The sequence below is a fragment of the Tenrec ecaudatus genome, chromosome 16, assembly GCF_050624435.1.
Source record: "Tenrec ecaudatus isolate mTenEca1 chromosome 16, mTenEca1.hap1, whole genome shotgun sequence".
NCBI lineage: Eukaryota > Metazoa > Chordata > Mammalia > Afrosoricida > Tenrecidae > Tenrec > Tenrec ecaudatus.
The window spans coordinates 37,757,166-37,776,856 of NC_134545.1; the positions used below are offsets into that span (position 1 = coordinate 37,757,166).

The 19,691-nt window shown below is 48.4% G+C and overlaps 1 protein-coding gene across 1 annotated transcript in view; it reads right to left on the minus strand.

The window, feature by feature from the left end:
- LOC142428872 (thyrotropin-releasing hormone-degrading ectoenzyme-like) overlaps positions 1-19,691 on the minus strand; it is a 277,081-nt gene that overhangs the window by 21,551 nt on the left and 235,839 nt on the right. The window contains exon 11 of the mRNA XM_075533765.1: positions 13,250-13,381. Coding sequence (XP_075389880.1) covers positions 13,250-13,381 — 132 coding nt within the window. The remainder of the gene's footprint in view (positions 1-13,249; positions 13,382-19,691) is intronic.

The following is a 19,691-nucleotide window of genomic DNA, read 5'->3' on the forward strand; positions in this document are numbered from 1 at the left end:
CAACAGGCTAGGAGGACCACTGCTTGGGATGGCCCCAAGGCCCTCCAAGACGCCTGCTGGCGGGGCTGATGCTCAAATCTCTGAAGGGAAGGGACACGTGGCAGCTCAGGGAACCTTAAGGGAAATTGGAATTTCTGGCTGGAACATCATGGCAGAGGAGCTGTGTATTAAGTAAGAGCTGTCCCCAAAAGTGCCTGAAGCAGCATCGCTGAAAGCCTAAAGGTAACAGCGACTCCACCTAGGCTTCCGAATGCCATTGGCCTAAGCCTGGGCCACGGAAAACCAGCCTGTAAGAAGGAACAAACCAAATCTGGAAGAACACTAGCCCTATAACGCCTCAAGTTTTAAATTTAGGAAGTAATTATTTTTTGGTTTTTATTCTTTACTTTCATAGTTATCAATATATATGGAATTCAAAATATATTTTAAAAGCATAAAATTTTCAGTGTTTTTGAAATGTGACCAAATTGTCACATTTATAATTTGGGTACCAGATACGTTTTCATTAAGAATTATGACAATTTTGTGCTTGGCGTTATAGGGCTAGAGCAGCTTGTTTGAAAAACCAGGAGAAAGGCAAAGGGAATGGAGTGGAAAAGGGAAACTTTTGGCTCCCGGGACCAGGCAGGGCTAACTCCCAGGCCTCTTCACCCAGCTCCCTAGGCAGCGCCCTTCCACATGTTTGGACTGGTGGGTGCCATCTTGGCCATGGTCACAGATCCTGTTACCTCTCGGCTACAATGGCGACTGTGTAGGATCTCTGGGAAAAGCTGAAACAGCTTTGACAAGAGTGAAGCCATTTGGGGCTGACAGAAGCCACCATGAAAAGAAAATAAAGTAGCTAGGAGGTGTAAATGAACTAGCTGATATTGGGGAGGTAGGCTGTGCAGACGTCGCCCAAGGGAATGTCATGAAGGAAATGGGTGTTCAGAAGGCTTGCGAGAACGACCAGAGCAGTTTTGGTTCAACTAAGAATGGCTAACCCTAATATCCTGCTTCTCACTCGCCTAGTCCTGAGGAAGTATCCAGGTACCTACTGTACAAAACAGTGACATTGGAAAAATCAGTGTCTTGAGAAGCCCAGGAGAGGCAGACGAGCCACCACTAGAGAGAACGGGCCTAGTCCTTGCCTAGAAAAATCGAAGCTACAGACAATAATGCTCGAAGCTGAATAAAGGTGTCCAGGCTCTGTTTCACTTGACCCCAAAGAGCCCATGCTCACTCTCCATGTAGGGAGCCAGCCAATAAATTTCTAGGTGGACAAAGGGGTCACCTTCTTGGTTTCAGAAAAGACTACAGGTGCCTTGTCAAAAGGAAAGGCCATTACAGGGGCCCCAGGGCAGACCCAAGCACACCCATGGACAAGGGCCAGAATAACAGATTTAACACAAGAGACAGTTACACACACTCTCCTTCCTGGTAATGCCTCAATGCCCCTTTCCCCTAATTGATCGTTACTTATTATGAAAAATGGCAGCCATAATTACTTTCTCATCTGCTACAACCACCTTACCACTTGAACTTGAAAAGCCAAAAGTTTTGCTCACCGCTCCAATGTCAGAGTGATATGTGTTTTATCAAGGAGCAGAAGAGACCGCCTCAAAGGAACTTCTTGATAAATCGCTAAAAGATATTCCTTTTATTTGGGCAGAGAACAACCTGCCAGACCTTTCTGAACTTCAGGTGCCTGGGGTCGTACAACTTCTGAGCTCAGCTACACTGGTGTGTCAAGCTAACCCTACTCCCTGTATAGCAAAGGTGGGTATTTCTGTTCCCATTTGCAGACTAAAGAGGACAGGCATTTGGGTCCTCTGCAAGTCCACATGGAATGCTCCCCTGCTGCCCATGCAGAAGCCGGGAACTGAGGACTTCCAACCGGTGCAGGTTCTCAGAGAGGCAAATGAGAGGATAGAAACTGGCCACCCCACGTGCCAAACCCCGAGACCCTCCTGAGTACTATTCCGTCAAACTGAATTTGTTATACTGTTTTGGACTTAAAGGATGCTTTGTTCTCCATACCCGTGTCCCCTGCACATCAACCCAGTGAAGACTTACAGGGACACAAGGAGATACACCCCCAAGCCACCTTGCTCCAGTATGCAGATGACCTCCTCCTGGCCTCCGAAACCCTGGAGGAATGCCAACGGGCTACCAAGGACCTGATAATAGTCCTTGGCCCATTGGGGTACAGGGTATCTGCAAGAAAGGCTCAACTGTGTGTCCATAAAGCTGTATACCTAGGCTACCAACTGGAGGAGGGAAAACGGACCTTGTCCCCCAGCCGCACTGAGGCGATCCTCAAAATCCCAGTCCCTGAGACTAAGAGGCAGTTGCAAGAGTTTCTAGGAGCTGTGGGGTACTGTCCATTGTGGAATTTGGGATTTGCAAAAACAACGAAACCCCTATATGCAAGTACTGGGGAAAGGAAAAAGAACTTAAATGGACTGAAGTAGAACAACAAGCGTTTGAATCCTTTAAAAAGTCGCTCATATGGGCAACCTCTCTTGCCCTACTAGACATAGTAAAGCCCTTCCAATTGTCTATGTGAGGCCAGAGGCACAGCAAAAGAAGTGCTAACTGAGAACTTGCGGCCATGGAAGAGACCTGTGGCCTATCTTTCAAAGAAACTGGACTCTGTAGCTGCAGGATGGCTGAGCTGCATGCGAGCTGAGGCTGCCACGGCCATCCTAGTCATAGAAGCTAGGAAGCTTACACTGGGACAGGATATTGCTGTGGTAGGGGGACCTATGGTTGAACCACTCCTAACCAGTCCCCCGGACCGGTGGATATCGAATGCCAGGACTATACCACAAATCCCCAAGGTAGTGGCTGTGACCATGCCATCCCCAGTGTTACAGCCACAACCTACATACTCAGAAAATGATCTAAAGATAAGCCAAGAGCTGGCCTGCCAAAAAGACTGGGAGCATCCAGGGTGGCTGCTCCATCCTGATGGAAGAAGATTCATGCCAGAAGCTCTGGGAGAGATCTGATTCAAGGACTACATGAAGGTATGCATTTGGGATCCTCTCTAAACTGTCTCAGTTGCTTCTCAGGCCCTTTTACATACCCAGGCTTGGACACTGGGTGGCAGATGTCACCCACCGTTGATTGCACTGTGCTCGGGTAAACAAACCCAGAAAGAAAAGGAGCAACCCCAACCACGAGCTCGAGGTAGTAGTCCTGGAGAATTCTGGGAGGTGGAGTTTATGGATATCAAACTTAGAAAGTATGGCTACCGATATTTGCTGGTGTTCGTAGACACCTATTCTGGATGGGTGGAAGCCTTGCCAACCAAGAAGGAAACTGCTGCCACTGTGTGTAAATTATTAGTAACTAAAATCGTCCCTAGATTTGGCCTCCCCACCACCTTGGGGTCCAACAATGGCCCAACATTTATTGCTCAAATTACTAAAGTCTTAGCAATGCTCTTCAGGGCAAGTAGAAAAAAATAAACAGAACCCTAAAGGAATTGTTCGTTAAGTTGCACTTAGGACCTGGCGAGAACTGGGTTGATCCTTACTTTACCTTTTGCCCTACTTCAAGTCCGATGCACTCCCTATGTGAAAAGCATGACCCCATTTGAATTTATGTTTGGCAGACCTTCCCCAAATCCTCCCAACATTGAAGGAAGTAGAAATAATGGAAGTCACTAATCGTTCCCTCATCGAGTGCCTGCAGGCTGTGCAACAGGTGAGAGACAAATCATCTGCTCTGACACCTTCATTTTGGGCCTAACCAAGGGAAAGGGAACAGGCAGCCAACAACGTGCAACCAGGAAACTGGACATGGGTAGAGAAGCACCAACCTGACACCTTAGAACCTAGGTGGACTGACCCATACCAGGTGATACTTACAACACCAACTGCTGTTAAAATAGTGGGGAGGGGGCCGTGGATTCATCAGTCATAAGTTAAAAAAAAAAGCCCTCCCTAAGCATATCCTGAAAAGATGGACACCCAGAAAGACGGAAAATCCCTCAAAATTAAGGCTTTACAGAACTTAATTGTTTTTCTCCGAGTATTGCTGATAGCACCCAGTGTTTCCCCCAAGTACAAACACATCTGTGGACTGCTATTCTAACCTCCAGCAGTGAATATGTAACCTCTTATACTGGGTATGACCCCCTGTTTTCATTTTGATTTGTTTGATTTGCTAGGAAAGAATTGGCATTCTGGATCCTTTAAAGGTAAAGGGCACAATGGGACCTATACTGGAATCCCGTCCTATGGGTGCGGAATACCCTCTATAGAAAGAAGGCTCCAAACAAACCATGTCTATATATGCCCGGCTCATGGACTCCCTAACTGCCAAGGGGAGGGACATTACCATTGTGCAGCTTGGGGTTGTGAAACTATCATTTTCAGGGTGGAAACTTGTTAAAGATGACCCTATTATTTTTACAAGAATGAGACTCAAGTCGGAAGGGTTTGATCCCACTACGTGTATGGTTTCCAAATGTAGCCCAATAAGAATTGGATTCAAGCGTTATTGGGTTCACTGGGAAAACATGGGGAATTCAACATTATGTAAATGACAGAGATCCCGGGACAACCTTTTCTATCCAGCAAAGTAAAATATGGCAACCTGCCATCCGTACAAAGGCCCAAACCTCGGGATAAATCCTGAAGAGCCACAGCTGGTGTCATTAAGATTCCTTTGCCGCACCCTCCAGACTCTCCAGTAACTTTCCCGTTTACTGCCAGCCCAACTCACAGGGCCCTTCTCATTCAGGAGCCACCTCAAGGTTCTGTGTTTGATTCTCGGGATGCTATATTCCAATTTATGAACTCAAATCCTCACCTCACAGCTGATTGTTGGCTTTGTCTGAACCCAGCTTCCCCTTACTATGTAGGCACAGGTACAAATAGCACTATTGGTACAGAGTGTAATCCAATTAGAAATGTTAGTGAAAAGGATTACACGAAGCAGCAGTCTATAGGTGATGTTAGTATGGACTCAAGTCTAAGCTCACTTTAAAAGATTTGCAAGGGCAAGGACTGGGTTTTTATTCATCTAAGTATCCCTTTAATATATCAAGATATCGAGATTTTTGCCTTCAAGCTGTTCCCATTGAACCAAATGTTGATCCTAATTTGTTATCTGCTCCAATGAGTACTTTCTTTACTTGTTCCACAGGACGAACACCCTGTCTCTTTTCCCCAGTATTAGTAGCGGACCCGGGTATTTGTGTGCTAGTGCATGTTAGTCCTCAAGTGTACCTGTGTTCTGGTGAAGGAGGTGTAGGGATAACTTTGGAATTTCCGGATGAGTTCAAAGAGCCCCAGTATTGGTCCCACTGGTAACAGGGCTTGGGATTATGGGATTAGCTGCAGTCGGGTCAGTTGCTTTAATACAAGGAAACTTAAACTATCAGACTCTTAGTCAGCAAATTGCTTTAGATCTACAGGGATTAAAAAAAACCTGTCTCCCATTTAGAAAGATCCCTAGACTCCCTTGTAGCAGTTGTGTTGCAAACCCGGCGAGGGCTTGACTTGCTCTTTTGGAAACAAGGAATGCTGTGCACAGCATTGGGAGAAACTAATTCTATGCAAAGCATTCGGGAATCAATAAAGATAGATGAGCCCTGGTTAGGAAAGGATTAGAACAAAGAGTCAAGAAAAGAAATGGAGGAACCCATTGGTTTGAAAAGCTACTTAATTGGTCAGCCTGGCTAACACCCTATGAACGGCCCTAGCCGGCCCCTAATCCTCCTCCTGCTAAGCCTCACATTTGGCCCAGTAATAACCAATAAGCTAGTGGCATTCCTTACACAGAAAGTACAAGCCACAAAACTCTTAGTGCTGAGCCCACCATATACTGGGCTGGCTACCGAAGATTCAATGACTTGAACTTGGCTAAGAACAGGAGAGAATATAGCAGCTCTGGGAAAAGCTTAAATAGCCTTGACAAGAGAAGTCATTTTGAGCTTTCAGAAGCCATTATGAATGGTAAATAAACTAGCTATGAACTGCCAATGAACTAGCTGATACTGGGGAGTTAGGCTGTGCAGACGTAGCCCAAGGGAACGTACAGAAGGAAATGGATGTTCAGAAGGCTTGCGAGAAGGACCAGAGCAGTTTTGGTTCAACTAAGAATGGCTAACCACAATACCTCGCTTCTGAGCTCTGCCTGCTTGCACACCTGCACATTGCAAAAGTATAAAAACCTTTGGAAAATTAGACTGGGGGGGCCGCTCAGTCTCCCCTCAAGAGAGCAGATGGTCTGGTCCCTGCGCAGGAAATGAAACTTGTTCTGCTGAACTTTCCGGCAGTCTGGGCGGTTTGCTGTCTGGGAATGGAGTGTAGCTACAACAGACACAGGTGGTGCCATTCTGCCTGAGAGTGGAGTCACGTGGCTGGGAAAATGGAGGCCGCAGGTTGCGGCCTAGCCGAAAGCCAGCCTGGAGCCGGCCACCCAGCCAGAGTCCTGCCCAAACCAACAGGGTGGACGCAGGCGCCCCCAGGCCTGCTGCTTGCCGGAGCCACGGCACAACGCTGTGTCCCAGTCTTGGCACAACAGACTCCATTTTGAGTCCTGCACCTCCATCTTAGCTCTCAAGGCTGACCCCTAACCGACCTCCCCTCCCCTGCTCAACCCCAAAAATTCCTGGAACCAGCTCGTCCCAAAGCCAGAATGTTTTCTGAAGATATGGTCACTCCATCCTTCCTTGACATATAGATAAGATTAACGACCTTCTCCCTTCTGAAGCACCTGTGCGTGCAGAACCTCCCCAGCTATGATCCTCCCCAACTGTGCCTGCCAACAGTGGGCATAAAAACGCCGCCAGGATTTTTTCCCCCGGCGCAGCTTCAATAGCTCAATATCCTGAGTTGCTGAACCCGCCCGCAAGCTTCTCAATAAAGCCTGCTTCTAAAACTTCGTTAATTGGGTCTTTCATTCTGTTTTCACATCCAAATAGACCTTGTGTTTTGGTGCCAAAAACCCGGGATAGGTGTGTGGCTCCCCCCTTCTTTTGGGGTCCCCTAAGAGCCACCCATCTTCCCCAAATCTCCAGAACCTTTAGGCGCGGCGCTTGCCTACGTTCAAAATCAGTCTATGGCTGCCCTGATGAGTCTCTCCCTCTCACTCAGACCTTGTGAAAGAAAAGACTTGTTTTTCTCTCCCAAGTTGCCTGGCCCTAGTCCCAGCTTAACAACCACGCACATTGGCTTCCGACGGGCATTTTTGATTTCAACGTTCTACAGGACCTGGACAATTTCTGCAGGAGGACTGGTAAGGATTCTGAAGTCCCCTATGTGCAGGCTTTTTGGGACTTGCCTTCCCGCCCTGACCTCTGTAGCCATTGTTCCACCCGCCAAATACGGTTAGCTCTATCTCCTCAGCAGAAAGAACCTGCCATTCAAACCCCAGAAGAGCCAGCCAAGCTCCTCAGCGCGCCTCTCCCGCTGCCCTATCAGTCTCCCCCGCCCGCTGCGCCACCCCATCGCTCTCTCCTGTCCTCACCGCTTGCCTTTCATACCCGCTCCCACAACCCTCCAGCTGCCCTTTGTCCATTAACAGAGGTTGCAGGTGTATAGGGACTCGTTCAAGTCCACGTCCCTTTTTCCTTAAAGGACCTGTCGCAGATAGAGACCCGCCTGGGCTCTTTCTCAGCAGACCCCTCTAAGTTTATTAAAGAATTTACCTACATTTCCCAAACGTATGATTTAACCTGGCATGGCATCCAAATTATCCTTGCTTCTACCCTTACTGCCGAGGAACGTACACAGACAAAAACCACGCTATCGACCCAAATGTCCCCTTGGGGGCGCATGCCATCCCAATAGAGGACCCCAGTTGGAGTTACCAGCCCGGCCGGGCGTCTGATCTTCCTTATAGAAACCTCATGCTCAGGTACCTCATTAGAGGTCAGGAAACAGTCTCCAACAAGGTTGTCAACTATGACAAACTGAGAGAAGTTACTGCTCTTTTTCTTAACCGCCTCCAGGAGGCACTCACAAAGTACACTCGTTTAGACCCAGGGTCTAAAAAGTGGGGCCTCTATTTTGGCCTCTCACTTCACCTTCCAGTCAGTCCCTGACATCAGAAAGAAAAGCTAAAGAAGGCTGAGGAGGGCCCTGAAACCCCTATACAGGATCTGGTAAAAATGACATTTAAAGTTTTCAACGCTTGGGAGGAGCCAGCTGAGGCCACATGCCAGGTGAGGGTCCAACAGATGGTTAGCCTCCATTCCCAAGCCCTGGTAGCACCCCTAAGGCCGGAAGGCAATCCCGTCCATCGCCACGCTCCCCAGGGGAGCTGGCACCTACCGCCAGGAGCCTGCTTCAAATGTGGCCGGGTAGGCCACTGGGCAAAAGTTTGCCCCAATCCCAAGCCTCCTACCAAGCCCTGCCCGCAGTGCAAACAGCCAGGCCACTGGAAGTCGAACTGCCCGACCCTGGCTCTGCCACCGGCTCTGCAAAGCCGAGGTGCCGAGATCCTGGAAACTCCAGACACATAGCTGCAAGGTATGGAGCTGCTGGGGTTCATGGACTGAAGAGGCCCTGGCTCCTCGACTCTGGTAACCCTCGCCGAGCCCAGGGTTGTGCTCCAGGTAGCGGACTACCTTCTCCATTTCGCCCTCTCACTCAGGCCCTACTTCCCCTTCCCTGGTCTCGGTTATGGGAATAGACAGGCCCCCCTCCCACTCTGCAGATCCTGTTACTGACTTAGCCCAACAACTTTCCCGCTCCTAGCTCAGTATGCTTTTTACCTCCCACTTACACTCCAACTTACACTGATCAGGAAAACACCCAGTATTGCTCTCTTCCTCAAAAAAAATGGTGGGTACACAAATAGAACTTACTCATTCTCCCAAAGTTACAAGAGGAAACAATCATCACCAATATTCACAATTCTCCACACATCGGGCCAAAAGCTCTCTACACGTTTCTAACCCCATATTTCACCCCCACTGGACTATGGAGTACTATCAACACAGTACATGCAAAATGCAACATCAGTGCCCTCTCCAATAGCCAGAAAGCTCAACACCCTCATAAACAGCTCCACCAGATGTAAGGGCACCTACTGGGACAGGACTGGCAGATAAACGTTACCCACATGCCAAAGCATAAGCGGTTTAAATATCTCCTCACTATGGTGAACACATTTTCAGGATGGATCAAAGCCTTTCCCACCTCCTCTGAGAGTGCAAGCATAGTCGCCACTCAACCTCTTCAAGACTTCATTACTCGTTTTGGCCAGCCTGCTTCAATTCAGTCGGACAATGGTCCAGACTTCATATCTATGGTGCAGCAGGCAGTTTGCGCCTCACTGGGCATCTGCTGGAAACTCCACGCAGCCTACCACCCCCAGTCTTCTGGTAAGGTTGAACGAGCTAACGGTCTCATAAAACAACAGCTCACCAAACTCTCCCTAGAACTGCAACTTTCTTGGCCTCAACTATTACCCTTTGCTCTTATACTCGCCTTGGCGCAGCCCCTCAGGAGCCGTCGGCCTCAGTCCTTTCAAAATACTCTACAGACAACCTTTCCTTTTCTCGCCTCTTCCTGCAACCAATTGCCCTCTGCTAGCTTTTTACCTTCCATACTTGTGCTTGCTCCACAACCTTCTTAGACAACACGCCAACTCTGCCATCCCTGAACCCTCTCTGACCTCTGCTGATCACCAAAAACCAGTGCATCCTGGAGATGCTGTGTTAATTAAATCCCTTGCACCCAAACCCTTAACACCCCGGTGGAAAGGCCCTTACACTGTCCCTTACCACTCCCTCAGCAATCAAGGTTCTTAGACTAGATTCCTGGGTACATTTGTCCCAAGTCCAGATGGCAGTAAACTCTGAACATGGCTCCCAGTGGTCTGCTCCGTCTACTGGTCCTATGTCTCTCTGCCTCACTCACCTCACCAAGCCAGCCAGCTAAACCTAATATAATTTCCCCTTTAGCCTGGCGATTTTACTTGACTGAAAACTATACCAATTACGCCTGCACTAAGTGTTATGATTATTTGCTGGCCACCGCTAACTGCCCACCCACAGGGCCAGAGCACGCATATACTTAAATTTCACTGATTTTAAAACGCTTCCTGTATGACCAGAAGGCAACTACCCAATGTGCAAAAAAGTGAATGCAGAAAAATGTAGGGTGTCCTTGGTCTTCCTGCCAGATACATTACCTTTCCCTTCGTCCCCAGGGATGATTCTACTACCATCAATCTAAATACACTCTCACAATCCCAGACCCCTGGGATAGCCGGTGGACGTCTCCGGTTCCAGGAGCCTAGTGCACCACTCGCCGAGAGAAATTTCTGGACGCCAAACTGTATGTATGGAGGTCGCTACTCCAGGTCCAATCCACCATCCACCGTAATATTCAGATCCAAGACCTTCAACTCACTAACTAAATTTCTAAACCTTCTGAGTCTCCCTTCTCCTGGCTCACCCTCCTTCAGCAGGGACTGGCCATCGCCACTTTGCTGGACTAGGCAACCTCTCCACCTGCTTCATGTGTGCGGCCCTAGAACGCCCTCCTCTGGTAGCAGTACCAGGTCCTGCCCTGTCATTTTCATCCAACGTAAAGACCACAAAAGCCATAACCATCCCCAACGTCCCTCTGTACATCCAACCAGAAAACACTCAAGTGCCCTTTTGCTACTCCAATCCATCGACACAGACATGTAATGTCACCCAAATCCCCTCCAAACCACTAAAAGGGCCAGAAAAAATTTTCTTTTGGTGCAACCATACACTCACTATGCATATAAACATCAGTTCTACCTCTACCCGTCACTCTGGTTCCACAGCTCCCTATATACACTCCGGCTGAGTTCCAGGACAAATACATCCAAGTATACAGTCGTCAAACTAAAAGAGCAGTTTTTCTCCTGATAGCAGTGAGAATCTCCTTCGCCTCAGCAGCAATTGCAGTAGGACTCAGCGGCGGAACCCTTGGACACTATCATCACAGCAGACAAGTTAACCGCATGCTTCCAGCTGGCAGTCGATGCCTCTGCCAAGTCTCTAGCCTCCCTGCAAAGACAAATAACCTCTGTTGCCCAAGTTGCCTTGCAGAACCACCGCGCTTTACACCTCATCACGGCTGAAAAAGGAGGAACCTGCCTCTTCCTCCAGGAGGAAGGCTGTTATTATATTAATAAACTGGGGATTGTGGAAACTAGAGTCCAGATCCTCAACAAGCTAAACCGAGAGCTGCAAAACAACAGATTCAGAACAGATGGATCTTCCTCCTGGTGGAACACTTCTCTGTACTCCTTCCTAGCCCTCATACTAGGACCCATAATTTTAGTTATAATTTTGCTCTTAATTGCTCCTTGTCTCATCCACCTCCGGCAAAGTCGACTCCGCGAAATTACCCGTATAGCAGTTCACCAGCAATACCAACCTCTCCACCCTGTGCTAGGCCGCAACTGTCAGTACTCTGCCTGAAAAGCCCCTCCCCTTGCTTTTTACCCACTACCCACAGGAAGCAGTTACAGAAACGGTTACATCCCTTTTCCCTATAGGGCACACTCTAAAATGTCCGGTCTTGGCACAACAGACTCCATTTTGAGTCCTGCACCTCCATCTTAGCTCTCAAGGCTGACCCCTAACCGACCTCCCCTCCCCTGCTCAACCCCAAATTCCTGGAACCAGCTCGTCCCAAAGCCAGAATGTTTTCTGAAGATATGGTCACTCCACGCGTCCCTGACATATAGGTAAGATTAACGACCTTCTCCCTTCTGAAGCACCTGTGTGCGCAGATCCTCCCCAGCTTTGATCCTCCCCAGCTGTGCCTGCCAGCAGTGGGCATAAAAACGCTGCCAGGATTTTTTCCCCCTGCGCGGCTTCAATAGCTCAATACCCTGAGTTGCTGAACCCGCCCGCAAGCTTCTCAATAAAGCCTGCTTCTAAAACTTCGTTAATTGCATCTTTGATTCTGTTTTCACGTCCAAATAAACCTTATACACTGAGCCTCGAGAAGGCTTTGGGAGTCAAAATCCTCCCAGCCTCCAGGGAGCAGCGTCCCAGCCCCCTCACAAATGCAGCCCGGGAAGGCAGGCGAATTCCCGGGAAAGCAGGCACGTCATGTCCCGCACACCAGCAAGAAATGGCGCAAAGACGGACACCAGCAAGAAACGGCGCAAAGACGGACACCAGCAAGAAACGGCGCAAAGACGGACACCGTGAATTCAACCCAACAATTCTCCTGAGGGTGGTGAGGTAAAAGGAGCCCAGAGGGGCCCCCAATCCGTGAGACCAACATGGGAGGGCCCACTCCTGGGGCCGGCTTGCCTCATAGCTCCGAATCACACAGCACCGCTTCTTTTCGACCTCTCCGGGGACAGGTGTGCCTCGATCCTCGGCTCCACGCGAAAAACAGCTCACGCCGAGGCCTGGTTTGGGATCCCCGTGAGTTTTATGAGCGGTTAGGGAGGCGTGGTCGATGACGTAGGTCGACCCCATTGGCTGAATTGTTGAATTGAATTCACCTGGCCTACGTGAGCCAATGCAGGTACAGCCCCACCCAGGCATAGCTCCCCCTCCTGGCTGGAAACCTGAACTTCTGAGCATGCAGTGAGCCACTGCTTCAAGAGCCGGTAGCTTGGACCTCTGAGCATGTGTAATAGGCCTGCCAGTCCCTATGCTAGCTCCCTAGAAGGTTTTCCAGCCAAAGGTCTGCCTTCTGGAGCTGTTCTACAGAAAGCACTTAGTTCCTGACCCCTATGCATTCGGGGTAATGGATGCCCTCGCTTCCGTGCTTGCTTCTATGTCATTCTGGAATGGTCCTTGTTTCACAGGTCGGCGAGGTCAGGAATTCTGGGCTGGTTGGCTACCAAGCACAAAATAAATAGCCAACAGATTGAAATCTCAACCCCTATATTGGTTTATTATCGACCACACAAACTTGTCTTCTGGAACTTCCCTCCTAAATTTCTGAACCCTTGAACTCCTTGACACATGTACTTGGAAAGCAAGGATTCCAAACTCTGATCACCATATCTGACTGCTCCCCCAGTCCCTCTGCACTGTCAACCAGCAAAGTCGGGCCTCTCCATTTCTCAGAAGCTGCAGATTGTTACGTGACATCACCCTGTGTTTAAATGTTAGTGATTATGCCACTTAAAAAACAAATGTGTGAGCCAACTGGGGGCAAACAAGACTCGTTTCAAACACCAGCTCTGTCTCCTCTAAGGGCCCGTGTACAACTGCGACAACACAACAGTGGGTCCTGCTGGGTCTCCATTAGCATCTGGGAGGAAGGTTATTTATTACAGGGAATCCTACCTTTGTCCCTTGGTGTTAATTGCAGACTCACTGGGTGACGGATTGTATCTGACACGCACCACGTTTGCCGCAGCAAACACCAACACTTTGTCAAACTCCGTTTGGTATTGCTCCATCCCTCCATTATTCTCCCTAATGACAAAAATAATTAACACATTCATATAAAAGCACAGGATGAGGATAGCTTTAATTTATGCATGTAGTTCAGGGTCATCCCTCTTATCAATATATGACAATCTAATGAGGCTTAATTAAAAAGTAGCAGTGAAGCAATTTAGGAAACTGAGGGATTGTCACGAGTCCTGGTTGTGACAGCATGTTTTGTGCACCATGGAAGATAACAGATTTGTCTTCTGTGGTATCTCATATCCATCATCCTCAAACTACCTGCTCTTAGGGGTAGAGAGAGCGAGCTTGTCTTTGAAAAAAGTGCCTGGGTTTGGTAGCCGCTCACAGGATGGCAGGTGTAATGTATTATGAGAAATTAACAAATTTCTGAGAAGATGGCTATTGGAAGGTCTGGCTGGAGGGCAAGGTCATGGCCCTGAAGGATTCAGGATCCAGAAGTCAAGTCAGAACTGGATGCCAGAGACTTTCTCAATCCAGCCCTCTTTGCCCCTCCCCTAAGGCCAATACATTTCTAAGGGTTATGGATTCTACTTCAGAATCTTTCTCAAACCCAGGGCCCTCTTTACCATTATTGTCTAGACCTGGTCACCTCTTGCCTTATAAATAAAAATATGGGTTTATTGTAAGTCTGGGTCTGTTAGGTTTCTCGGGTGGGAAATGTCTCGGTCCTTGGCTACACACTGGAAAGAAATTCACACCAAAGCCTGGTTGGTAATCTGAGTGGGTTTATATACATGAGAGAAGAAGGTTCCGGCGTTACACTAAACTGAACACGGGCACCCTCATGACACTGCACACTCAGCTCTGCTGAGTGGAAGGCAGAGAAGCAGCTGAAGGGAAGGGGCGGTGGTCTCCAGATTCCAGCCTTTTAAGGGCTTTCAGCTGGGAGGCGTCAAGTAAGCTCTCCTGGCTTGGGCTTAGCCCGCATTGGCTTCCAACCTCCTGTAGGGGGCCCCCTAAGCATGGAGAGGAACAACCCCTTGTCTTGCTACCTAACCGGTCTACATTCCTGCATGGCTACATTGAGATGGAACTAGCCCCTTTAGACAGCCTGAGGGGTTCACCAGGAGACACGGGCCCCAGTGTTCCCTGTGACCACCTTAAACCTTAAACTACTGTTGGAGTTTATATTACCTGTGTGGGTCTGTGGGCATGGGATGTTTCCATGCCAGAGACCTGAAGTTACACAAATAGGCATCCAGAACAGAACTCATACAGGCTCTAATAAGATGCTCGGATGCTTCTCGCTAGGATGAGAATTTAACGAAGTGTGTGAGCAGTTCAGATCTTGTAAGGGAGAACAGGTCAGTAGGGTATCCAGAGAAGAGAGCAAAGGTCAGGGGAAAGGGAGGGGGCCCACAGACATCTGTGCTCTGTGTTTGGCCACAAGACAAGAAACCGGGTCTCCTTGCAAAAGAAAGCAGAACAGCAAGTCCCTCAGAACTACGACATTTTTAAACATGACCTATACAACACTCGGCTCTGGGAGGCACCTTGGAAAACCATAAAAGCCCTAAAAGAGGGGCAAGGAGGAAGCCCAAGTCTTTGATTTTCCCTGCTGTGCTTTCAGTGTTGAAATGTCTGTGCACGGAGCCTTTGAAATTTCAGAATCAGAGAGTGGATTCATAAGCCAAGCTCCTGCTTTATTCTTCAATGCATTTTGGCCCAGCTTCTCCTTGGTGAGACATGTAACAGAAATTCTGGACTTAGGAGCCACTTGGTCCTTGGACACTAGGAGATTTCAGTGGAATCTGAAACAGGGCTCTAACCACCAGCTGGACTGGCCTAGGAAGCCCAAGTATTCATTCTCCCAAACACCAACCTCCCGTTGCTCTTCATCTGCCTGCACCTTGTTCAGCTTTAGTTGTCCGTGGAAGCGTTTGGCACCCATCTGATGCTTCGGAACCCAGAAAGGAGGAAAGGTAAAACTGGGATTCAAATGAAACAGACTTAAGCAGGACCATAGCCAAGATGTGCCCAGGGCTCCTCGCAGCATTTGTCACCTTCATTTCCCTCTTTGGACTCAGACATGGCAAGGTTCAGAAACAAGCTTTACCAGAAAGAACAGCTGTGAACCCAGCCTGCTTCCAAGTGAGAAAAAGTCCTTTACACATGAGTTCCTGAGGTCAGCCCAGCCCTGTGCGTCCCCACCCCTCCCAGAGTCCCTGGCTCTCTGGCGAAGCAATAAAGCAAGTGGAAACAGAGATTTGCTCAGAATAAAAAAATCGTTTTTCGCAATAGCACGGCACATTCTGGATGGCAATCACGGCTGCACAAACCATATCCGTCCTCCAGCCATAATGTTGGCGCCTCAGTGACCACGCACATACATTGTGTGGCGAGACTCAGAGCCTATTCCATTTGTGGTCAATTGTTTCCTCCCTCTCCATACTTTGCACTTAGGAGACATGCTCTCTGGAGGTGGTTGAGGCTTGTCTTGTCACCAATAATCATCTCCTACACCTTCCTTTACAGTCACTAATTTGATGTGTTCACTCAAAGAAATGCCAATAATATGAGGTTTCAGAGGAGAGCTCCTAGAGCTCCCCCAGACAACAAGGAGGCCGAGTGTCACCGTCATTATCCTGAGCTGGGAGGGGGCACTAGTGTTCTGGAAGCTGGGGATCCGTCACTGCCTGCCCACCGCACAGACAGAGCAGGTGCTGGTTATAATTGCTTCTAGACGTCCTGCCATGCTGAGTTGAAAGTCAAACCCGTAAACGCTGCCCGAATACAATACCACTGGAGTACACAGACATTTCTGCATCATTGCTGGGTGAAAATATACTGAGTGGAGTTGGATGAGATGGCAGCAAGTGCCTAAGGAGGGGATGCTGTGGGAATACCAACAAGATGACTGTCAGTCGCCGTTTCCTCCTCTCGTCTGCTTTTCCCCCCCTTTCTTTCAGGACCAAAAGACATGACAAATATGTAAGGAAACAAATTTGTTCATTTTTAGAGGAGTCTCCCACCCCACCCCACCCCACCCCACCCCCATCCAACTCTGGCCTCCTTTGAGCAAGCCAGTAGAACTTTTTTTTTTTTTTAAACCTGGCTTCTACTATGGCAATTTCCGGAGTTGCTATGTGGCTATGTTTAAAAGTCGCCTTTGGGATCCAGAGCACAATCCTTGTCACAAAGGCATTCTCCCAGTCCCAAATAGCAATGCGACCTCCTTTCAGAAGGTTGTTCTTGTTTCTGTAGACCCATAAAGGAGTTCAAGCTGTTGATCTTGACCGTGGTTGTCGAGTCAGCCTCTCATGGGCACCTCATGGGAAGCGGAGCAAACTATGCCAGTCTGTGCTATCACCAGGTCTGGGAGGGGAAGCCAACCGTGGCGGGCCAGAGGTCGATGTGTGGATGGAGATGATCAGGTCTTTCGTCCTTATTCTATTTCAGTCTGGAAACATCACATTTGTGAGTGGTGATACTGAGAGGGTTGTGGGAGGGTGGATTGGAAAGAGGGAACTGATTACAAGTATCTACATGTGACCTCCTCCCTGGGGGACGGACAACAGAAAAGTGGGTGAAGGGAGACATCGGAGCAGTCAAGAACCTGCCTTTTCAATTCCTCCATAGGGAGGCATGGTTGACGGTCATGGTCAACCCCAATGGCTGGATTGAATTCACCTGGCCCAGATGGGCCAATCCAGGTGTAATGCCCACCTAGGTGTACCACCCCTTCCTGGCCGGAAGTTTGAACCTGAGCATATGTAATGGATGACCCAGTCCCTATGCTAAACCACCTAATAGTATTTGCAAGATGCCAAGCACCGTTCTAAGCTTTTTGTGTATAATAATTCAATTATTCCACTAAACAAGCCTATGTGTGGACTCTATTTGGCCTCCTTTTACAGATGAAAAATCAGTGGCACAGGATGATAAAGTCATGAGCCTAGGACCACACAGTGAGGAAGTGGGAAGGAGAGATTTGGACCCAGGCTGCAGAGCCCATGCCTTGGGTGCCTACAGCTGCCATGTAGGACACAGAAAAGCATGGAGCAGACTCGGCGTAAGACATTAGGGAGTTGGGAGGAATGTAGCATGAATGTATGTGCTATGACTTCATGAGAGTAGCTGCTACTCAGATCCAGAAGAGAATACAAGCCTTTTGCAAAAAATATTTTTGCCAAGAGAGGGTGGAAAACTGCATCTTGTGCGAAATCCCCCCAACCTGCACATGTGCATAGCTATTTCAGAAGGTTCCAAACAATGTGTGCTGTGCGGCAAACCAAACTGAGCTCAGGGGGAGCTGGTCTGTGGGTTATGTTAGACAGAAAGTGAGCAGTTTGAACTCACCAGCCACCACTCCAAGGGAGAAAGAGGAGCCTTTCTGCTCCCATGGACTTACAGCCTTCGAAGTGGCAGGGAGCATTTCATGCGTCCTATGATTAGGATCTCAGAGAGTGAGGGTGGAGTTGGTTGAGACCTGTCTTCAGGGCATTTCCCAGAAGGGCTTCCTGCAGTGGCTCTGCCTTCAGGAATGTCTGATGACCTTGAGGGCAGCAAAGTCCTAAACACACTCGGGCAGTGGTTCTCAACCTTCCTAATACAGGTCCTCTTGTTGTGGTGATGCCCCCCTCCCCCAACCATTAAATGATTTTCTTGCTACTTCATCATTGTAATTTTCCTACAGTTATGAATTGGGTGAGCCCTGTGAAAGGGTCATATGACTCCCAAAGGGGTCGCAACCCACAGGTTGAGAACCACTGCACTAAGGGTTCCCCTCCCGGGCAGCCCTACCAGTGTCTGGTGTGCACAGTTCTGTGAGGTGAGGGAAATGGACTTAGTGTCTGCTTCTGGTGACAGTTGATGGAGGTGGGCTTTCTCCCTATGTCAAATCCCTCTCGAGCCATTTGTCACCACAACAGAGGGAGCCATGCACAAAAAAGCAAGAAGAGGATGCAGCACAGCAGGACAGCAAGCAGAACAATGATTGAATAAGCACAATTCACTTCAATCATGAATCAGGTGCCCTTGAGATGTGAGGAAGACCCCAGTCTAGTGACATTAGATCAGGTTTAGGGATTGAGTGAAGGGACCCCTCTTGGCTCCCCTCAGCCCCTATTTTGCTTTCCCATTGACCCTGACCCTTGCATCGTGATTGGTCCTTATTCCAGCATGATGGTTGGTTTCATAACCACGGCATATGGGAATGTGTTAGTCGATAGGTTATACAGGCACAGCCTCTGGAATGGGTAAGTGAGGAGGCGATTTGGGCTCGCTCATGCAGACCTCTAGTTGTCCTTGACATGACTGGTAGAATGGATCATGTGAAGTGATTTGAGATCGGCGTTGAGATCTGATAGGTCATGCAGACTTCTAGCTGATCCTGGCAGTACCCTATTTTAAGGAAACAGAATGTTTGGCGTTTAAGTCGTATTTGAGCTTAAATTTTGAGCAATAGGCTGTGGCTCACAGTTAGAGTCTATGTGGAGACCCTACATCCATTTTGAGGGGCCACAGATTCAGCCACCATTGAGTTCTTTCCTACTGCTGACTGGCAGTGGAAAGTTTGTCCCTCAGGCAGTGTGCTTGCGTCCACTCCCCGGGCCAGACTCAACGATATATGGTAGTGTGCACATCCCAATGAAGGTCCCGCTCATGCTCTCACAGGCCCTCCTGAAACTCCATGAATTGATCTGTCTTCAGTCACAATTTTGTGACAAAGTTGTTTGTTTTCTATGTCTTATTTAAGTTTTCAGGAGCCCAGGTGGTAATGCTGGATAGTGTTGGACTATTAAGAGCAAGGTCGCTGGTTCAAAGCCACTAGTCATTCCACAGGAAAAAGATGAGGTTATTGCTTCCTGTAAAGGTAGCAAGTTCAGGATCCCTACACGGAGTCACTATGAGTCAGAGTCAGCAGGACAGAATGGGTGTCATTTTACTTAAGTCACTGTGGCTGTGGGTCCTTCCGAAACCATTGTGGCCTCATGCGGATGCTGTCCTTCATCCAGAACAGCAGTTTGTGCCTTTTTCTTGTGTAAAACTTAGCAAAGGAGTTCCTAATAAAATATAGTTGAATTGGGAGTCATTTTCCCCTAAAAACAAAGTAAATACATAAATAGAAACGAGACTATGGTGCTCATAACCAGTTGGAGAGTTGAGAGAGCTGAACTCTCAATCCTGATAGAAACCCATTGTGACTGAGCACCTGCTCAAGGTCATCCACAGCCTATGAGGTTGAGCCTATGTGTTGGGGAGTACTTGTGTACATAAAGTTAACAATTTATCTTTCTAAAGATTCTGTCTAAAACTTACTTTAAATAATAAGTTTTCCCCTGGGCTAGGTAAAGTTCAGGGAGTTTAACAC